The 16,528-nt window shown below is 36.4% G+C and overlaps 1 protein-coding gene across 5 annotated transcripts in view; it reads left to right on the plus strand.

The window, feature by feature from the left end:
- The window catches only part of LOC134203996 (cytohesin-3), an 84,197-nt gene that overhangs the window by 37,298 nt on the left and 30,371 nt on the right, over positions 1 to 16,528 (plus strand). For all 5 annotated transcript variants that reach the window (XM_062678833.1, XM_062678832.1, XM_062678831.1 and 2 more), the window contains exons 4-6: positions 1,285 to 1,383; positions 12,481 to 12,580; positions 12,651 to 12,825. In XM_062678833.1, the coding sequence (XP_062534817.1) occupies positions 1,285 to 1,383; positions 12,481 to 12,580; positions 12,651 to 12,825 (374 nt within the window). The remainder of the gene's footprint in view (positions 1 to 1,284; positions 1,384 to 12,480; positions 12,581 to 12,650; positions 12,826 to 16,528) is intronic.

A 16,528-nucleotide genomic window follows, 5' to 3' on the forward strand; every position in this document is an offset into this window, starting at 1 on the left:
ATTTTTGAAGGCAATATAACAACAGTAACACGCAAAACAGAATTTAGTCATTTCATGTGGCGCCTACGTTGATTGTTTTTTATTGTTGAAAATTTACTTGTTGCATGACGACAGTATATACTTAATTTGATGTGTAGTATCGAGAGCTCCCTCCCAGGTGATACTCATGTTTTTTTCATACTTTTGAGATCCTTATGCTATCAGAAATCAAGAAAGGGAGTCCTTGATTCCAGTCTTAAACAATAACAACAAAAGCATGAGGATTACTACTCCTGGTCACGCCATCTTCACCGTAACTAGGAAGAGGAAGGAATCAATACTTGGTACACGTACAACACGTGGTACTTACTTAACGAGAGGCCACCGACTTAGCCTAAATACCACGGAGTTGGATAATGAGGAAGGTATTCGTTGGGTCAGGATTTGCCTGTAGCTGGAAATGCAACCGTGGTAGATATTTCCCCGTAGCACACCACGTAAAGGTGTCTACCCAACTACCAAAATATGCGCCAACTACAAAAATATATTTATATTATTTTGAATAAACTATTTGTTTTATTTTAGCAAGAAGAAGTAGTCAAATTTATGCATTGTATGTCATGCATTTGTGGGACCCTCCTTAGCCGCGCGGTAAGATGCGCGACTGCAAAGCAAGACCATGTTGAGGGTGGCTGGGTTCGATTCCCGGTGCCGGTCTAGGGAATTTTCGGATTGGAAATTATCTCGACTTCCCTGGGCATAAAAGTATCATCGCTACCAAGCGTTACGGGTCAAAGTTTACTGTAGACACATACACATGCATAAACAGTGCGTCAATGACAGATATGTGACGCGGCACCAAACCAAAATAGTCAACATGTGATCAGAAAAATATATTAAGCTCTTTTAGTGGAATGTATTAAACCGTCTAAGACGAATTAAGTACTGTCCATTTAATTCCACCAGTTAATTTTCGTTATCTTTGCAGATGCGTATTTCGACCACAACTGTATACGTATCTGCAAAGATAACGAAAATTAACTGGTGGAATTAAATGGACAGTACTTAATTCGTCTTAGACGGTTCAACATGTGATACCACCACGACAGGATATGTGGTGGGGATTAAAAAAATAGTCAGTAAATTGATAAATTCGGAAAATTCATCAGTTTTTTAGAGCATTTTATGGAAAAACCCAATAAACGTAGAATATAATGTTTGTTTTGGCCTAATCATTCCACTATTTATCTGTTAATATTCCATTTGTTTTTTTTTCTAACGATTTATCCTTCTGTCTATTTACAGGCATAGAATTTTTATATGAAAACCAGCTTCTAAGGACGGACCCGCAGGACGTAGCTCAATTTTTGTATAAAGGAGAGGGCTTAAATAAAACAGCTATAGGTAAGTTATTCGTTTTCCTTTATTGTTACTCTTTTTTTATAGTATTATATGTATGTATTCGTATATGCTTGCCTACTTTTCGGTTACCGCGAAACAACAACAAACAACGAGTTGTTATGTAGGACTCCTCAGGTAAAAGCTTCGTACTGTGCTTCGATTAGGCCGACAATTTTATCCGGAATTCCATTGCGTCTAAAGATGCCCTACACACGGTTCAGAGGATCGAAAGCTCTTTCTCGTGTGGGTTTGGTCACCGTGAATTTTTATAGTTTTTGTATGTCGATGTTTTTCGGTGATAAACGAAACACACAGTTTCCGTTTTTAAATAACGTTTCGGTTAACTCCATTCAGCTATCATCAGGTCTGCGAAATTTCCACATAAAGGTGATGGGAAATGATATGACGGTAAATCTGGAACGAGAATGCGGATAGACTTGGCCGATAGCCAGGGTTTGAATCCAAAGGAGAATGAGAAAATCTCTCACCTATCATGTCTGTATACACTCTCGATAGGTAGCATCCCGATCAAGAATGCATAACAAAATTATAACAAGGGGAGTTATTCATTTCAGAAAAATAATGTAACAAAATGTGTAATAAAATTGGCTGGTTAGTTGTTAAAATAACAAAAAATATATCAAAATTCCCTCTAGCCGTAACATAATTATATCAGAGGTTGTTACCTTCATTTCAACATTATAACAACTGTTGATATGATTATGAGGTACAAAAATCTACTTTCATGGTAATTGCCTACATCACGAATAAAAATGTGGTACGCTACAACGCCGGATTTCCATCCATAATGTAGGCAATTAACTTTGTACTAGCTATTAACATCGAACATAGATTCAAGTTATACAGAGGTGATTGCCTCCGCTTTTTTCCAATATCAAAAAATATAGGCAATTATTTTGTGTAAATATACATAACTAATGTTGTTATAATTTTGATTTGAAATAAAGCTGGCCGAAGACACATTTTCATCGAATTATCTAATTATAACACACGTTGTTTTAAATAACAACCATTGATAGAATTGAGTTAAAATTTTGTTATGGATTCCTGATCGGGATACCGTGAGAGACATTTTTCGGTAGCTGTTACGATAATGAACTGATTCAGGGGGCTACAACCCATGATATATTTTTTTTAATAAGCTTCAATTGCGGGGGGTACCGGTTCTGATGATGCATTTCAACTTGTTTTACACAGCTGTGCGAAAAAAATATGGTCCCCAACATAAAATGAGCGAGAATAAAGTGTTGTATCAAACCCCCTCGGTGGGGCTGCCTATCCGAATCAGTTTTTTCCCAACTTGTATACAAGCGCGATAGTTTTGTTCAGGGCTGACAATAGTCATCGTCATAGCACGAAATGCCACAGTAGCGACGAGTTGCAGTGTCTTCATTGCTACTCTACACATCGTCAATGACGCGCACGACGTTAGCTTTCGTCGTGTAACCAAATCGTCATGACGACATCGAAGAACGAAGACTTCATATCGTTATTCTTCAAGCGGCAGCTGCCATGCGAAAATTTTTACTAATCCTTTGTAATAATTAATTTGAAGCAACGTATGAAAGCGTTATGGATGTTATCGATACATTTATGTTACCAAAGTTCCTACTATTTGTTTATTTAAGACGCTATTATGTTTTTAACCAGTCCGTCTATAATGACGTGCAATCAATTGTGTGAAGAAGTGACGACGAAAATCGTCATAACTTTTGGTTCCGCGACTATCGTCGTGGTATGCATGCGGCGCGAAGAAAACGAATAGGGGCTCCGTCGTGCAATGTTATGACGAAGACTAAATTTTTTTCGCTTTCTTCATGCGACGAGAATGACTATTGTCAGCCCTGGTTTTGTTTTCATGGCTTGTTATGATTCGGAAGGCATTTTGTAGCATATGAACTATGAACTGTTCGTTTTTGGCCAAACAAAACTTTGTTTCCAGTTCTGAGCCACTTTTTATAGCCCTTGAATTAAACTGTCCTGGCCACGTCCTTACGAATGCTGAGGAAGGGTAATGGGTAATTACACCTACTTAAGAAAGATGCAGAAAACTACGACCTCTCATAGGTGCCACAGGAGGTTTTTTTTGGAATTGTTAGTGTGGAAAGTTATAACAGTAGAAATCGTTTTAATAGAACGTGAAACACAGAAAGAACTAAGATAGAATTACAAAGTAAAGGGGACGAGCCTGGAACTGAACCCGCAACCTCCTGCTTATAAGGCAAAAGTGGTAGTCACCAGACCACCGAGCTCGTATCTGTTTTTTTGTTTTGCAACATAGGTGATCTGTACCGGTTTGGGCCATGTTCCTAATTTGTCCAGTTTCTCGCATATCTTCAAAAATAAAGCAATTTCCGAGGGTTTTATTAGCTGTAACAGAAGATATATCCCTTACGATTCTTCGCTGCGGAAAATAATCGATAGTTTTTGGAAAATATGCATTTTTCAGGGTTCGCCAAATTAGGCACTAAGGTGGCCAAAACCGGTACACTTCCCCTATGTCTACCAGAAAAACGGGTGACTAATAGTTTTCCCCTCAAAGGGCAGAATACATTGCCGAAACGTCGATCATTTCAATTTCATATTTTTGCTCGCTCGATAAAAGCATCAATCAACACTCCAAAACTATACATATAAAATTAAAAAAAAATCAACTATAGCATTTTTTGTGGAATTCCTTTTCAATATTTGTCAAAAGGATTAGTTATATTTTTCTTCGGCCTCTATATTCGCCCTTTTCAAGGGTAAAGCTGCGTCTTTGTTTTATATGCGCCTTCATGTAAATATTTAAATATTTCTTTTATGATAGCTATGTCTCTGCCAGATTTTTCCACAGTGATGGATTTGTTGAATAAATCCTAAAATGCACCATTCGAAGTTCATTTCCAATGTTGATACACCTCAGTCGGGAAAATTCCAAAACTTGAAACCGGGAATTTGAAAACGGAAATTGAGTAAATGGAAGCTTGTAAATATCATTTTTTTTCAGATTCTGTTCCGTGAAATAACGCGTATTGGAATACACCCGATTCTGTTTTTACACGGATTTTTTTTCACACGGCCGTGTAAAAAAAATCCCATACAATTTTTTTGCAAAGTTGTTACATTTTGCATGATTCGTCGAGAAATCAAAAAACTTTTTATACACGGATTTTCAAATTTTGAACTGAAAACTTTTTTTACACGGAACGCATCCTCCGTGTAAAAAAAAAAATTGCGTGTATTTTATTATTTTCGAGCGTCTTAGTGGACATTAGGCAATTATAAGACTACAAATATTCTTCTTCCATTTACTTCTCTTATTGAAAATGTTGTGTATCAACACAAAAGTTTATATAGTGGAAATAAATAGGAGAAGTTTATTTGTTATCTTACAATTTGCTGATTTTATTCCACCCCACCTTACTTTTGCCCTGATTTTTATGATAAATTTCGGCTTGTAAAATTTAAAATATATATCATTATTTGCTAATCATCGCGTTTCAATTATGTGCATTTAAAATAGTGGTTGATAAGTTAAAAGTGGGCCAAGTTCCGTTTGGAATTTAAAGCCAGGGGGCGGTAAGACGCACGGCTACACAGCAAGACCATGCTGAGGGTGGCTGGGTTTGATTCCCGGTGCCGGTCTAGGTAATTTTCGGATTGGAAATTGTCTCGGTTTCCATGGGCTTAAAAGTATCATCGTGTTAGCCTCATTATATACGAATACAAAAATGGTAACCTGGCTTAGAAACCTCGCAGTTAATAACTGTGGAAGTTCTTAATGATCACTAAGCTGCGAGGCGGCTCTGTCCCAGTGTGGGGATGTAATATCAATAAGAAGAAGAAGTTTAGTTATCACTGAACATATGTGCAGTCAGTCTAAACTAGGGTAAAGGTACCAATAATGGAGGTATTAGTAGATCCACAAAAGAAAATATTTTTTTAAATTGATAATCATGGGAAACTTTCAGCTTCAATATCTTTGTCAATAGATATACTAATAAATTTGCTAACAAAAATGAGATAGATGTCATTTAACATCAACAATTACCAAATATTGCTCGCACTACTATATGGGTACACTGTTCCTTTAATGGTGGTAAAAAATAATTTTGGTTTCCATAGTGGTGCTATCCATTGGTTTCTTATGAGGGGCCATCCAGAAACCACGTGGTCATATTTTTGAAGATTTTCAAACCCCCCTCCCCCCATGTGGCTTATCGTGGTCATTTGGCAGACCCCCCTCCCCCCCTATGACCACGTGTTTTTTTTTTCAAGTGCAAAAATTAAAAAAAAACCTTATGCAACTAAAACATATGGTTAATCCGATCAATTTTGAAGATGGACAATTTCAATTGATTCAAAATCAAACTAAACCCAGCATGGAAATTATAAATTTTCGAAGTGTCGATGAAGTCGAAAATTTTGATGATGTTATCATGTTGTAATGTGTATCAGGTATTAGGATATGTAGAACTCGCACACCTTCAATGCATCAGGAGGATACAAAAAAATGTGGACTCGCGAATATCTTATAAAAATTTCGAGAAAAATTTAAAATAGTTTAGAAATTTTCCAAAATATTGCTATATTTTTAATGTTTTTTTTTAATTTTTTCATTAGTGTTTTTTTTAAATAACTATGAAGTTCATCACTGAATATCCCTATAGATTCCTTGAAGTATTTGGGACCTTCCATAGCTCTGGAGCTACTGGAAATTCTTAACCTCAGTGAAGCATCTGAACTGAATTCCTACAACGAAAAGTTTATCAGAGAATCACAAAGTTAATATGTAATCTTAGAGATGCAAATAAAACCTCCTACTGTTGTCCTACATTCCTGTAGAAATTTAAGTATTGTTTTCAGAATCATCAATATTATAAATAAATAATTATAAAATTTTTTTTAATTGTTCATTGCTAATATTGATTTATTCATGAAAATTTTGTATTTTTTCGTTGACCATTTTGATTTCTTTATGGAAAATTCTTATTTCATAATTGCAATTTTGCTTTTACAAGTGCTAATTTATTATTGTTCTTTATTGGCAATTTCCTATTTTATTATGGAAAATTTCTATTTTTTGTCTCTACTAAAGAGATTGTCAATCCAGAGCTGGCTCTCTCAAAATTTCTAATTCTTCATTGAAATTTTATTTTGATATCGACTCGTGGAAGCCAATGAACATTTTCTCGGTCACTCTGGTGGTTCTTTCGAATAATTTCCCAAGGAACTTCTATTCCACATCTCGAATATGCTTCAGTCAATGGTTCTTTCATAAGCGACTCATAGAGGAATGAATCTATTATATGTAGACCAATTATTATTTTGGAGTTCGGATCATACGATTTATCCAACTAACCAACTTATGAATGATGTATGATATAATATCCCAGTAGGTCCATTGGGTTGAATTATTATTTATACAAGCTACTACAGACTTTTTTGGTTATACAAAACGTCCTGTAAGTCGTAATATTTGAACTACTTGATCATTCAAGTCCGTGAACCCAGTGCTTCTAAGGCCCTACAAAAACAGTTTGCGAACAAACCTCATAGTCATTGTGCAACTTGATGTTGACTCAAGATAATTTTGGGTACCTTGTCTCTTGGATCTCATGTTAATGGAAATAAGAATCATATGCTTATTTCATCGGATTAGGTATATACCGATGATGAGAACATTGCAAATGTCTTGATTGATCTGGTAGATTCGTGGGCAGAACTTGAGAACTTTGAGAGCACCTTGAGCATCTCGTATTCCTGAATATTAATCACTGGAATATTAATCAGGATGGCCCATCTTACATGACCGCCCATCTGTTCAGAATGATTCAAACATTTAAACTTTATTTACATGCTCTTAGAATCGTAATTCTGTGGAAGAGTTCCGAAAAATGTTCGGTAGAAATTTTGAAGAATTAGAAGAATTCGTAGAAGGATCCGAAATGCATATTTACGATGAAAATTCCAATAAACATCAAATTCCGAAGAATTTCCAGTGTAAATTAGATAAAAAATCCAGCTTACTTTTTTACAGAATCTCTAAAGATTTTTTTCAAAATCCTGTGCAACTTTAATGAATCTGCAAAGGAAATTCTTCTAAATTTCCAATGGATTTTTTTTTCGTTTCCAAAAGAAATTCTTAAACATTTTTAGTTTTTTTTAGTTTTTTTTTTAATTTTCAAAAAAAATATTCTGAATATGCCAAAATATTTCCGATGAAAGTTCCTGAGATTTTCCAGTAGAAAATCGAAAAAGTTCATCTGAAACACCAATAATGTATTACCCGGGGAAATTCCGATGTTTTTACATGTGGAAATAACAAAAAAAACCCAGATCAATCCACCTAGCGTTGGTGGTGCCTTTCTCGCGCATTAAAATAATAAGAAAAACACATAAGAGAGGTCGAAATAGCACTTTAGGGGGATATATTTTACTTTTTCCATCAATTCATATGTATTCGCGGTCATTTGAATGCATTGCTGCAAACTTTGAAAAACATTTTTTTTTTCGTTTTTGAAATTTTTTTTCCCAAGGGGGGACCCTTGGCAGAAAAACAATGTTTTTTCAATAACTTCGGAACGCAATGACCGATCGGGCCAATTTTCAATAGGAAACAATTAGACCGCAATCCGCGTCGTCTGCAACTTGTTGCGAGCAAATCGAATGCTAAGTACCAAAAAGTGTGTCTCACATTTATGTACACACACACACACACACACATACATGCACACATACAGACATCACCTCAATTCGTCGAACTGAGTCGATTGGTATATAACACTATGGGTCTCCGAGCCTTCTATCAAAAGTTCGGTTTTGGAGTGATCCTATAGCCTTTACGTATACTTTGTATACGAGAAAGGCAAAAATGTACTTTTGTAGTAATTGTAAAGGTTGTACTTTTGAAGCGTTTCCAGTAGGAATTCCTTAAAAAATTAAATCAAAATTTTAAAGATTTTCTGATGTGAAAATTCCTTAAACTTTCTAAATCATTTCCTGTTCATCTTTGCATGGTAAAGATTTAAAGCAATGTTTTGCTGAACCTACAGTGAAATCAAAATGACATCCCAAAGAAGAATAAATTCCCGATGAAAGTTTGAAATGATTTCTGGTTCAAATTAAAAAAACATGAACCTTGATAATTCTAAAGATTTATTCTTTGAAAATCTAAAGATTTTTTTGAAGATAATCCATAGACTCTTCCGTGGAAATTCTAAATAATGCCTCGAATAAAAAAAAATACTTGGAAAATTTAAATAAATGTGATAGAATTCACAAAGAGCGTAAAAAAGTATTCCGAAAAAATTTCATTTCAGAATTCCAAAATTGAAAAAAAAAACAACGGGAATAAGTGTTTCATGTGGCATTGGCTCCATATTCCAACTGGAAGTTGGTCTGCTTTTCAACTTAGTATATTCTATTAGCATTTCCTCAGTTATAAATTGAAAACTTTTATATGCCAGCAATTGCACGATTATATATCTTGTGTAGCAAATACGTTAGATACACTATACCTAGGGTGTCGAGAATGTTTCCCACCCGAAAACATCATAGACATGAACGAGAATCGAACTCGTCATCTCCGGATTGGCAATCCTCGCAAGGCTAACTGGAGACTGAACATTTTGAAGTGCACCCCTTAAAATGTTCGAAAAACTTTTTTTTGTAAATGAAGAAGAATTTCTGGTGAAGATTCGGAAGATCTTCTCGAAGAAATTCATTAGAATGTTTTTCCACCGAAAATTATATGTATTTCCCACGGGACTGTTTTTAATTTTCAGACAGAATTCACATGGAATTTTTTTCGGAGTTTTAAGGAATTTTTTTCGGAATTTACACTGGAGATGTTTTGTTTTTTTTTTCATTATCAATTTGTAGCAAAATTTCCAAGCAAAATTTTTCAGAGAGAATTGTTCAAAAAATATTCTGAATACCAGCACTTTATCAGGATTGTATGAAGTAATGTCAAAGTTTTTACAGGAAATTTCTTTACTTGGTTTTTCCTGAATATCCACAAGAAATTCTTTTGAATTTTTCTTCTTTAGATTTTTTCTTGGATTATTGTAAACACATGAACATTTTTTCAAAATTGTAGCTGCAGTCCGCTGATGCAAAAGTGTCGGTGGCGTGATGCCAAAAATCATCTGCGGCGGAATTTTTTTTTAAATATTTTTCCATTTTTCCTTTTCAATTTTTTTTGTGGAAATTGAGACTGAATGGCAACCTGTTTTTTCGTTTATTTTTGTATGGATATAGGATCTTAGGCTAAGATGGTCAAATTAATGATTAATTTAATGATTAAAACATTGAATTTTAATGATTTGTATTTTTTACACCGCTATTGTTATTCACCAAAAGATTTTCGTGTAAAAAAAACCACGTGGTTCGAGAGCAACACCCCCCACCCCATCCCCCCATGTGGCTTATCGTGGTCATTTTCCAAACCCCCCTCCCCCCATATATGACCACGTGGTTTCTGGACGGCCCCATGAGACTCGCCACTATTGGTACAGTTGGGTTTGTGACAAAAGGTCGAACGACAAAAGGTCGAAAGGACAAAAGGTCGAAAGTCAAAAAGTCGAAAGACAAAATGTCGAAGGGACAAATGGTCGAAAAGGACAAAAGGTCGAAAGGGACAAAACGTCGAAAGGACAAAACGTCGAACATGACAAAAGGTCGAAAGAGACAAAATGTCGAAAAGAACAAAAGGTCGATAGGGAAAAAAAGGTCGAAAGGACAAAACGTCAAACGTGACAAAAGGTCGAAAAGAACAAAAGTTCGAAAGGGACAAAAGGTCGAAATAGACATGAAACTGAGACAAAGAGAATCAGTCTTGCACACTATAAGTTTAATTTATTTCTTTAATCAATAATCTTTTTTATGTCTTACAGAACTATCTAGATATTCATAATATTGTTTCATATTCATAGTAATTACTCCTTCTTTGAAAATTGCTTTGATTGATGAGAAAAGTATATTACTTTCGCTTGAAGTTGAAATGCATAACAAAGTCCTGGAATACACCCAACTTGTTATCAACTTGTTCTTGATCGATGATTTGTTCCTTTCGACCTTTTGTCCTTTTCGACCTTTTGTCCCTTTTGACCTTTTGTCTCTTTCGCCCTTTTGTCTCTTTCGACCTTTTGTCCCTTTCGACCTTCTGTCTCTTTCGCCCTTTTGTCTCTTTCGACCTTTTGTCATTTCGACCTGCTGTCCCTTTCGACGTTTTGTCTTTTCGATCTTTTGTCCTTTTGTCATTTCGACCTTTTGTCTTTCGATCTTTTGACCCCTCGACCTTTTGTCTTTCGACCCTTTGTCATAGATTCGGTACAGTTGCACCACTATAGGTGCAAGGAAGTCAATTTTGTTAAGGAAAATCATTGTTTTCAATAGTTTTTCAAGCGAAATCTTAAGATAAGTTGCATTCAACAGGATATTCAAAGCACGACGCATGAACTGAAACCATCGTAACGTGTATAAATATGATAAATCTCATTAAAACCCCACTACGTCCACTATTGGTGCTACCTCCACTAATCGTACGGTTACCCTAATGATTTCTAATTCATTGTTGATCATAACTAGTAATGTTACACAGCACATGTTGCAAGTCTTAGAGTCACAAGAATTATAAATTTAGATAACGGTGCCATCCATGTTTTCACAATCAAATAGAAAAAAAGAAAACATTGTTTTAGATACCGTGTTCACCTTAGCGACTGACTCCCCATTTGATCCTAATTGGTTGGATACTTCCATCGAAACCGTCTCACACAGGTTTTGTGAAAATGGCAAAAAATAAACAGCAATTGCGATTCTTACCATTATTTCGTTTCCTTCAATCCTCAGTTAGTTATCTGCGATTGTTTTGTCTTTTGTTTGATTCCGTGATTTTAAACATCTCATTAGGAAAATCCTGGAAAATCTTATCGCGATTGACCGGAGCATGTTCGTTGCATAGAGATTAACGTTGTTTGTTTTCATCTGCTGAGGTCACGCGCTAGAATTAACGATTTTGTTGGAATCGTAAACTCATTGATGGCATTTTGGACTCACAGTTGCCAAGCTTCTGTCAAGTGGTTCCACACTCTCCTTCTTTTCATCCGACTGTTATTTCCAGCCTGATTTCTACAATAGAAACGGAGTATGAAAGGTTTTTCTTTCGCTTATTTTAAGCAACATGTTTGATGGTGGCTTGCAAGTGAGTTTTGGTGGACAGACATTTTTGACGCATTTCGCGCCAAATCGTATTTGGAGCTTGGTAAGTAGAAATTGTCACAAACAGTATGTTATTAGTTTTTTTCTCAAAATTCATCTAAAATTCTTTAAAAATTCACGAGCCAGTACGAAGCATTATGGGATTATTTTTTTTAACCACATAATATAAGTGGCATTCCTATCAGCCCTTCCCGACTAGCAGCGCCAAAACTGTTTTTGCAAACGATATACCACGACTGATGAATTTTATTAGCCCTCTCCTTGTGTGTAAATGTGGAGCTGAATAAATTAAAATGATAGCCAGTGCACCTATCATCACACCGTTATCATGCCATACGCGCTCGTATTTCGAGCTCGCATCCATCCCATTAACAAACGGCCACCGTGTCACTGTTTGAACGACACTATCGAAATGATAAAGTATTGCCATGATGCAGCAGTCGGTCCACATACCGATGTGGAGCGAGTAATTAATAATAACCGCGGAGATGTACAGCGAAAATCCACGGTGCTGCACTTCCACACCGGACCATGATCGGTGGGATACAACAATAAACAAAAATAATTAATACTTCGGTTGATAAAAAGTAATTAAAATTTTTCAAATTATTTTATGTTTTTCAATTTGTTTGTGGTTTGCTCTCATGAAATGTTCTACATAAACCTTGCGGATATCACTACCGTTGTTGTGTTACAGAAATTAAGCCACGAAATAAATCCATCACCGACCATCCCCGTTGGGTTGAATTGCACTCGATGCGAAATGCATAAAGAGTGGCTTTCGGCAAACACGTACAGATACAGAATATAGCTACTCATGCCGACATTTTATGAGTTCAAATACTTTAATTTGTTTCTTTTCTCTATCTGCAGGCGATTACCTAGGCGAGAAAAATGACTTCAACGAGCAGGTGCTGAAGGCATTCGTAGATCTGCATGACTTTACCAACCTTATTCTAGTTCAAGCTTTAAGGTACGTCCCTATTTAAATAACCCAATCTTTGTACTCGTAGTTAATAGTAGCATTCTTCGTACCATTGCAGACAATTCCTCTGGTCATTCAGGCTGCCTGGTGAAGCGCAGAAGATCGACCGCATGATGGAATGCTTCGCACAGCGGTACTGCCAGCTCAATCCGGACATCTTCACAAACACTGATACATGCTATGTGCTTAGTTTCGCAATCATTATGCTGAACACGTCGTTGCATAATCCATCGGTAAGTTTTGGTATCGGGTTGGCGGCGGCTCTGCAAACTTCGACCCACGAGCGTAAATAAATGCTGGTACATCGGACAATTTCTCTTCGTTTGCGTACGATTTTGGCATAAATAATTCAATTTACCGATACGCAATGGGTCTTGCTTTCCTAACTGGAACGAAGAGGGATTTGAATCTTACGCATCCTTACTATGCAGATTTTTCATTTTGTAAAACATGATACATAATAATATATCATTGAGCTAAGGCATTGTTTTATAAGTTGCTTTACAAAATTTGCAAGCAAACTATTTTAAAGTTTCTACCTGTTTGCATTTTTAGGAATTTTATGGTTAAGAGCTAAAAATTGATATTAAACTAGCAGACCCGACGAACTTTGTTTCGTTTCAAAATTGATTTATTGTCTGATTAGTTCTTTAGTTATGCAGAAATTGCTGGTTCATTTGTATGGGAGCTCCCCTTTCCAAAGAAGGGAGGGGTCTCAAACCATCTTAAGAACCTTCCCCGGCCCCAAAAACCTCTATATACAAATTTTCACGCCGCTCGGTTCAGTAGTTTCCGAGCCTATAAGGGTCAGACAGACAGAAATTCATTTTTATGTATATATATGTATATGTATATGTATATGTATATGTATATGTATATGTATATGTATATGTATATGTATGTATATAAGAAGAAGAAGATAAAGGCACGGTTGGTCAACCAATAGCACAAAAGTTGGTTGACAGCACACATCTCCGTTTCTTCTGTTAAATCCCAAGCTTATCTTATTTCTTGTGTTTTTCTGTATATTTGGTGAATTATGTACGATGGTAATGTTTAACCTTTAGAAGTATCTTGCGGACATCAAAGTAAGAGCAATTCTCTGCTAATGCTCGCTGTGTTTTCGATTTTTTCTGCTGGTATCATTGGCCAAAGATCATGAATTCATTGACCACTTCGATTTCTCAACCACTGATATTATATTCCTGGTGTGGTGCAGGCCTGTCCAACGTTTTCAGGCCACGAGATAATTTTCAGAATTGTTAGTTACTCCCCACTCCAATATTCGAGGCATATTGATTTCACAATGGTAACCGATAATCGCAATCAGGATTCCGAGTTTGCGTCAAATAATGAGGATCGATAAACTTTTCACTGCTTTCATTTTCGAAAAGCGCTGTTCACAAAAATAAGTCCTTCCGAAGATAGAACTTATCTTATTTGCAAAGATTGCAGAACTCGCTCTGAATTAATAATGAACTACGAGTCCTCTCGCGTTGGTAAAGTTATTTAATTACACATATGTGATTCCTTTTTCTTTTTAAAAATTACCACATCGCCAGTATTCTTTCCCGTCATTGTTGGTGTTCCATAAATTGCTACTCCATGATTGACCAGAATCAGTGAAATTGCACAAAGAATCAACTAAATGATAGACTGGGATTGTTCAAGCATTCTCAGTGTGCAAGTTTCAGTGACTCAAATATTCAAAAGATCAATAACGGTACAGGCCACGTCCTTGTTGTCAGTTAGGAAGAGGGAAGGAATATTAGTAGGTGATTTTTGCTATTCAAAGAGCTGTTTACCTCTGCGTCTCCACAAAAACCACAGGAAGGATTATCAGTTAGTCGGTAGGCAGAGTTGGATCTGGATTCTAAGCGATACGAACGTATCATTCTTTTTATACAATGATTTTAACTAACCATGATTCGGTTGCACAAAGCAGAACAAATTAACTACTTACACACCGAGCAGGAACACGATCAAACGCACATCAATTGATTTACTTCTCGACCGCACAAAGTACAAAATTACTGGCTAGTATGATCAGTTTCTTGATAATAAATTCGATACAGTCAAACCTCCATGAGTCGATGCTCTATGACTCGATATCGACTCATGGAAGCAAATTATGCCATATTAAAACATATTTTCTGGGTCTGTGATGGTCCCTAGCTCTCAAAAGATTCCCTGTTCCACATCTTGATATTTCATGAGTCGATGGTTTCTTCAATATCGCCTCATGGAGGTTTGACTGTAATATATCGAGGACTCTACCTTTCCAATTATAATTTATTACTAGCAATAATTATTAGTTTAAGAATTTTCGGTTTTAAAGATCTAGGGAATAATAACTGGTTTAGCTTAACGTTCGTTTTCACTTAGGGATCACGTTCGACTGATCATTTATTTCTCCGATCATGGTTAACGAATACAAGACAAATGTGTTGGTAACAAGTATATAATACACTCAGAATAAAGTTTGATCTTATTATGGGTTATGATTTTTTTAGTACATTCAAATTCAAATACAGGATACTACAGACTGTAATAATAACGAGTGGCCAAACGCACCAAACATTGAATGCTGTCAAAGGCACTATTTAGCCAAAAACAAGCTACTTCAGCTTAAAAACTAGCTGTTTGCGCTCGCACCAACGAACGGCGTCATCGAGCTGCAGCGCGCGCAGATAGGAAACAATATTGCTTTGTAGCCATTCATCACATCATCGCTGCTTCGATAGACAGCATCAGCTACGCGCGCAAATGCTGCATCCATGGTCTGCGCGCCCAAATTGCATTGTTAACCCTTATGCGGCCAACAAAAAAAAACACACGTGGATGGCCGACAGGGTACCCGTGTTCCCATAAATTGATATTATCATAACTTCAACAATTTTCAACCGATTTGGATAATTTTGACAGTTTTGGAAACAGAAACTCATATACTTTTTGCCCATTGTCAAGGTTTACAGCCCATTCCCATGGTTATACAAGAAATCTTTGAGATAAGGCTTAAGAGTCTACACGCGTAACCAAAGGCCATTCAACCAGTTTCAAATATGCTACAAGCTCTTTGCGCTTCTTAGAATTTAAGGTGTTCACAGTATATCCTTCGGGTAATGCAAAAATCCCTGAAATGAAGTCTTAGTCATCCGAGAAATCTCTGGAGTAAAGCCCAAAGATCTACTCGCGTAACCAAAGGCCTATTATGCAAATTCAAATACGGTACATGCTCTTTGTGGTACTTAGCATAGAATGCGTTCACAGTATATGTTCCGAGTCATCCAAGAAATCTCTGGAATAAGGCCTTAAGGTCTACACTTGTAACCATAGGTCTATGGACTTGTCTCGAAAGTGGTACATGCTCTTTGCGCATCTTGAAATCAAATGTGATCACTACATATGTTCTGCGCTATCGAAGAAATCTCTCGGATAAGTCCTCTGGCGCCTTCATTGCATATGTTCATGGTCATCCAAGAAAACCCTGGAAAAGGCCTTCAAGTCTACACGCGTAACCAGAGATCTTTTAGATTGTTTCAAAAGTGGTGCATGCCCTTTGTGGTACATAGAAAAGAGCGCTTCCATTGCATATGTTGATAGTCATCCAAGAAAATCCTGGAAAAGGCCTTAAGATCTACACGCGTAACCAGAGATCTTTTAGATTGTTTCAAAACTGCTACATGCCCTTTGTGGTACATAGAATAGAACGCCTTTATTGCATATGTTCATGGTCATCCAAGAAAACCCTGGAAAAGGCCTTAAGATCTACACGCGTAACCAAAGATCTTTCAGATTTTTTCAAAAGTGTTACATGCCCTTTGTGGTACATAGAATAGATTGCATAGGTTCATGGTCATCCAAGAAAACCCTGGAATAGGCCTTTAAATCTGCATGGGTACCCAGAGATCTTTTGGCTTGTTTCAAAAGTGGTAC

Source organism: Armigeres subalbatus, unplaced genomic scaffold (assembly GCF_024139115.2).
Source record: "Armigeres subalbatus isolate Guangzhou_Male unplaced genomic scaffold, GZ_Asu_2 Contig323, whole genome shotgun sequence".
NCBI classification, from domain to species: domain Eukaryota; kingdom Metazoa; phylum Arthropoda; class Insecta; order Diptera; family Culicidae; genus Armigeres; species Armigeres subalbatus.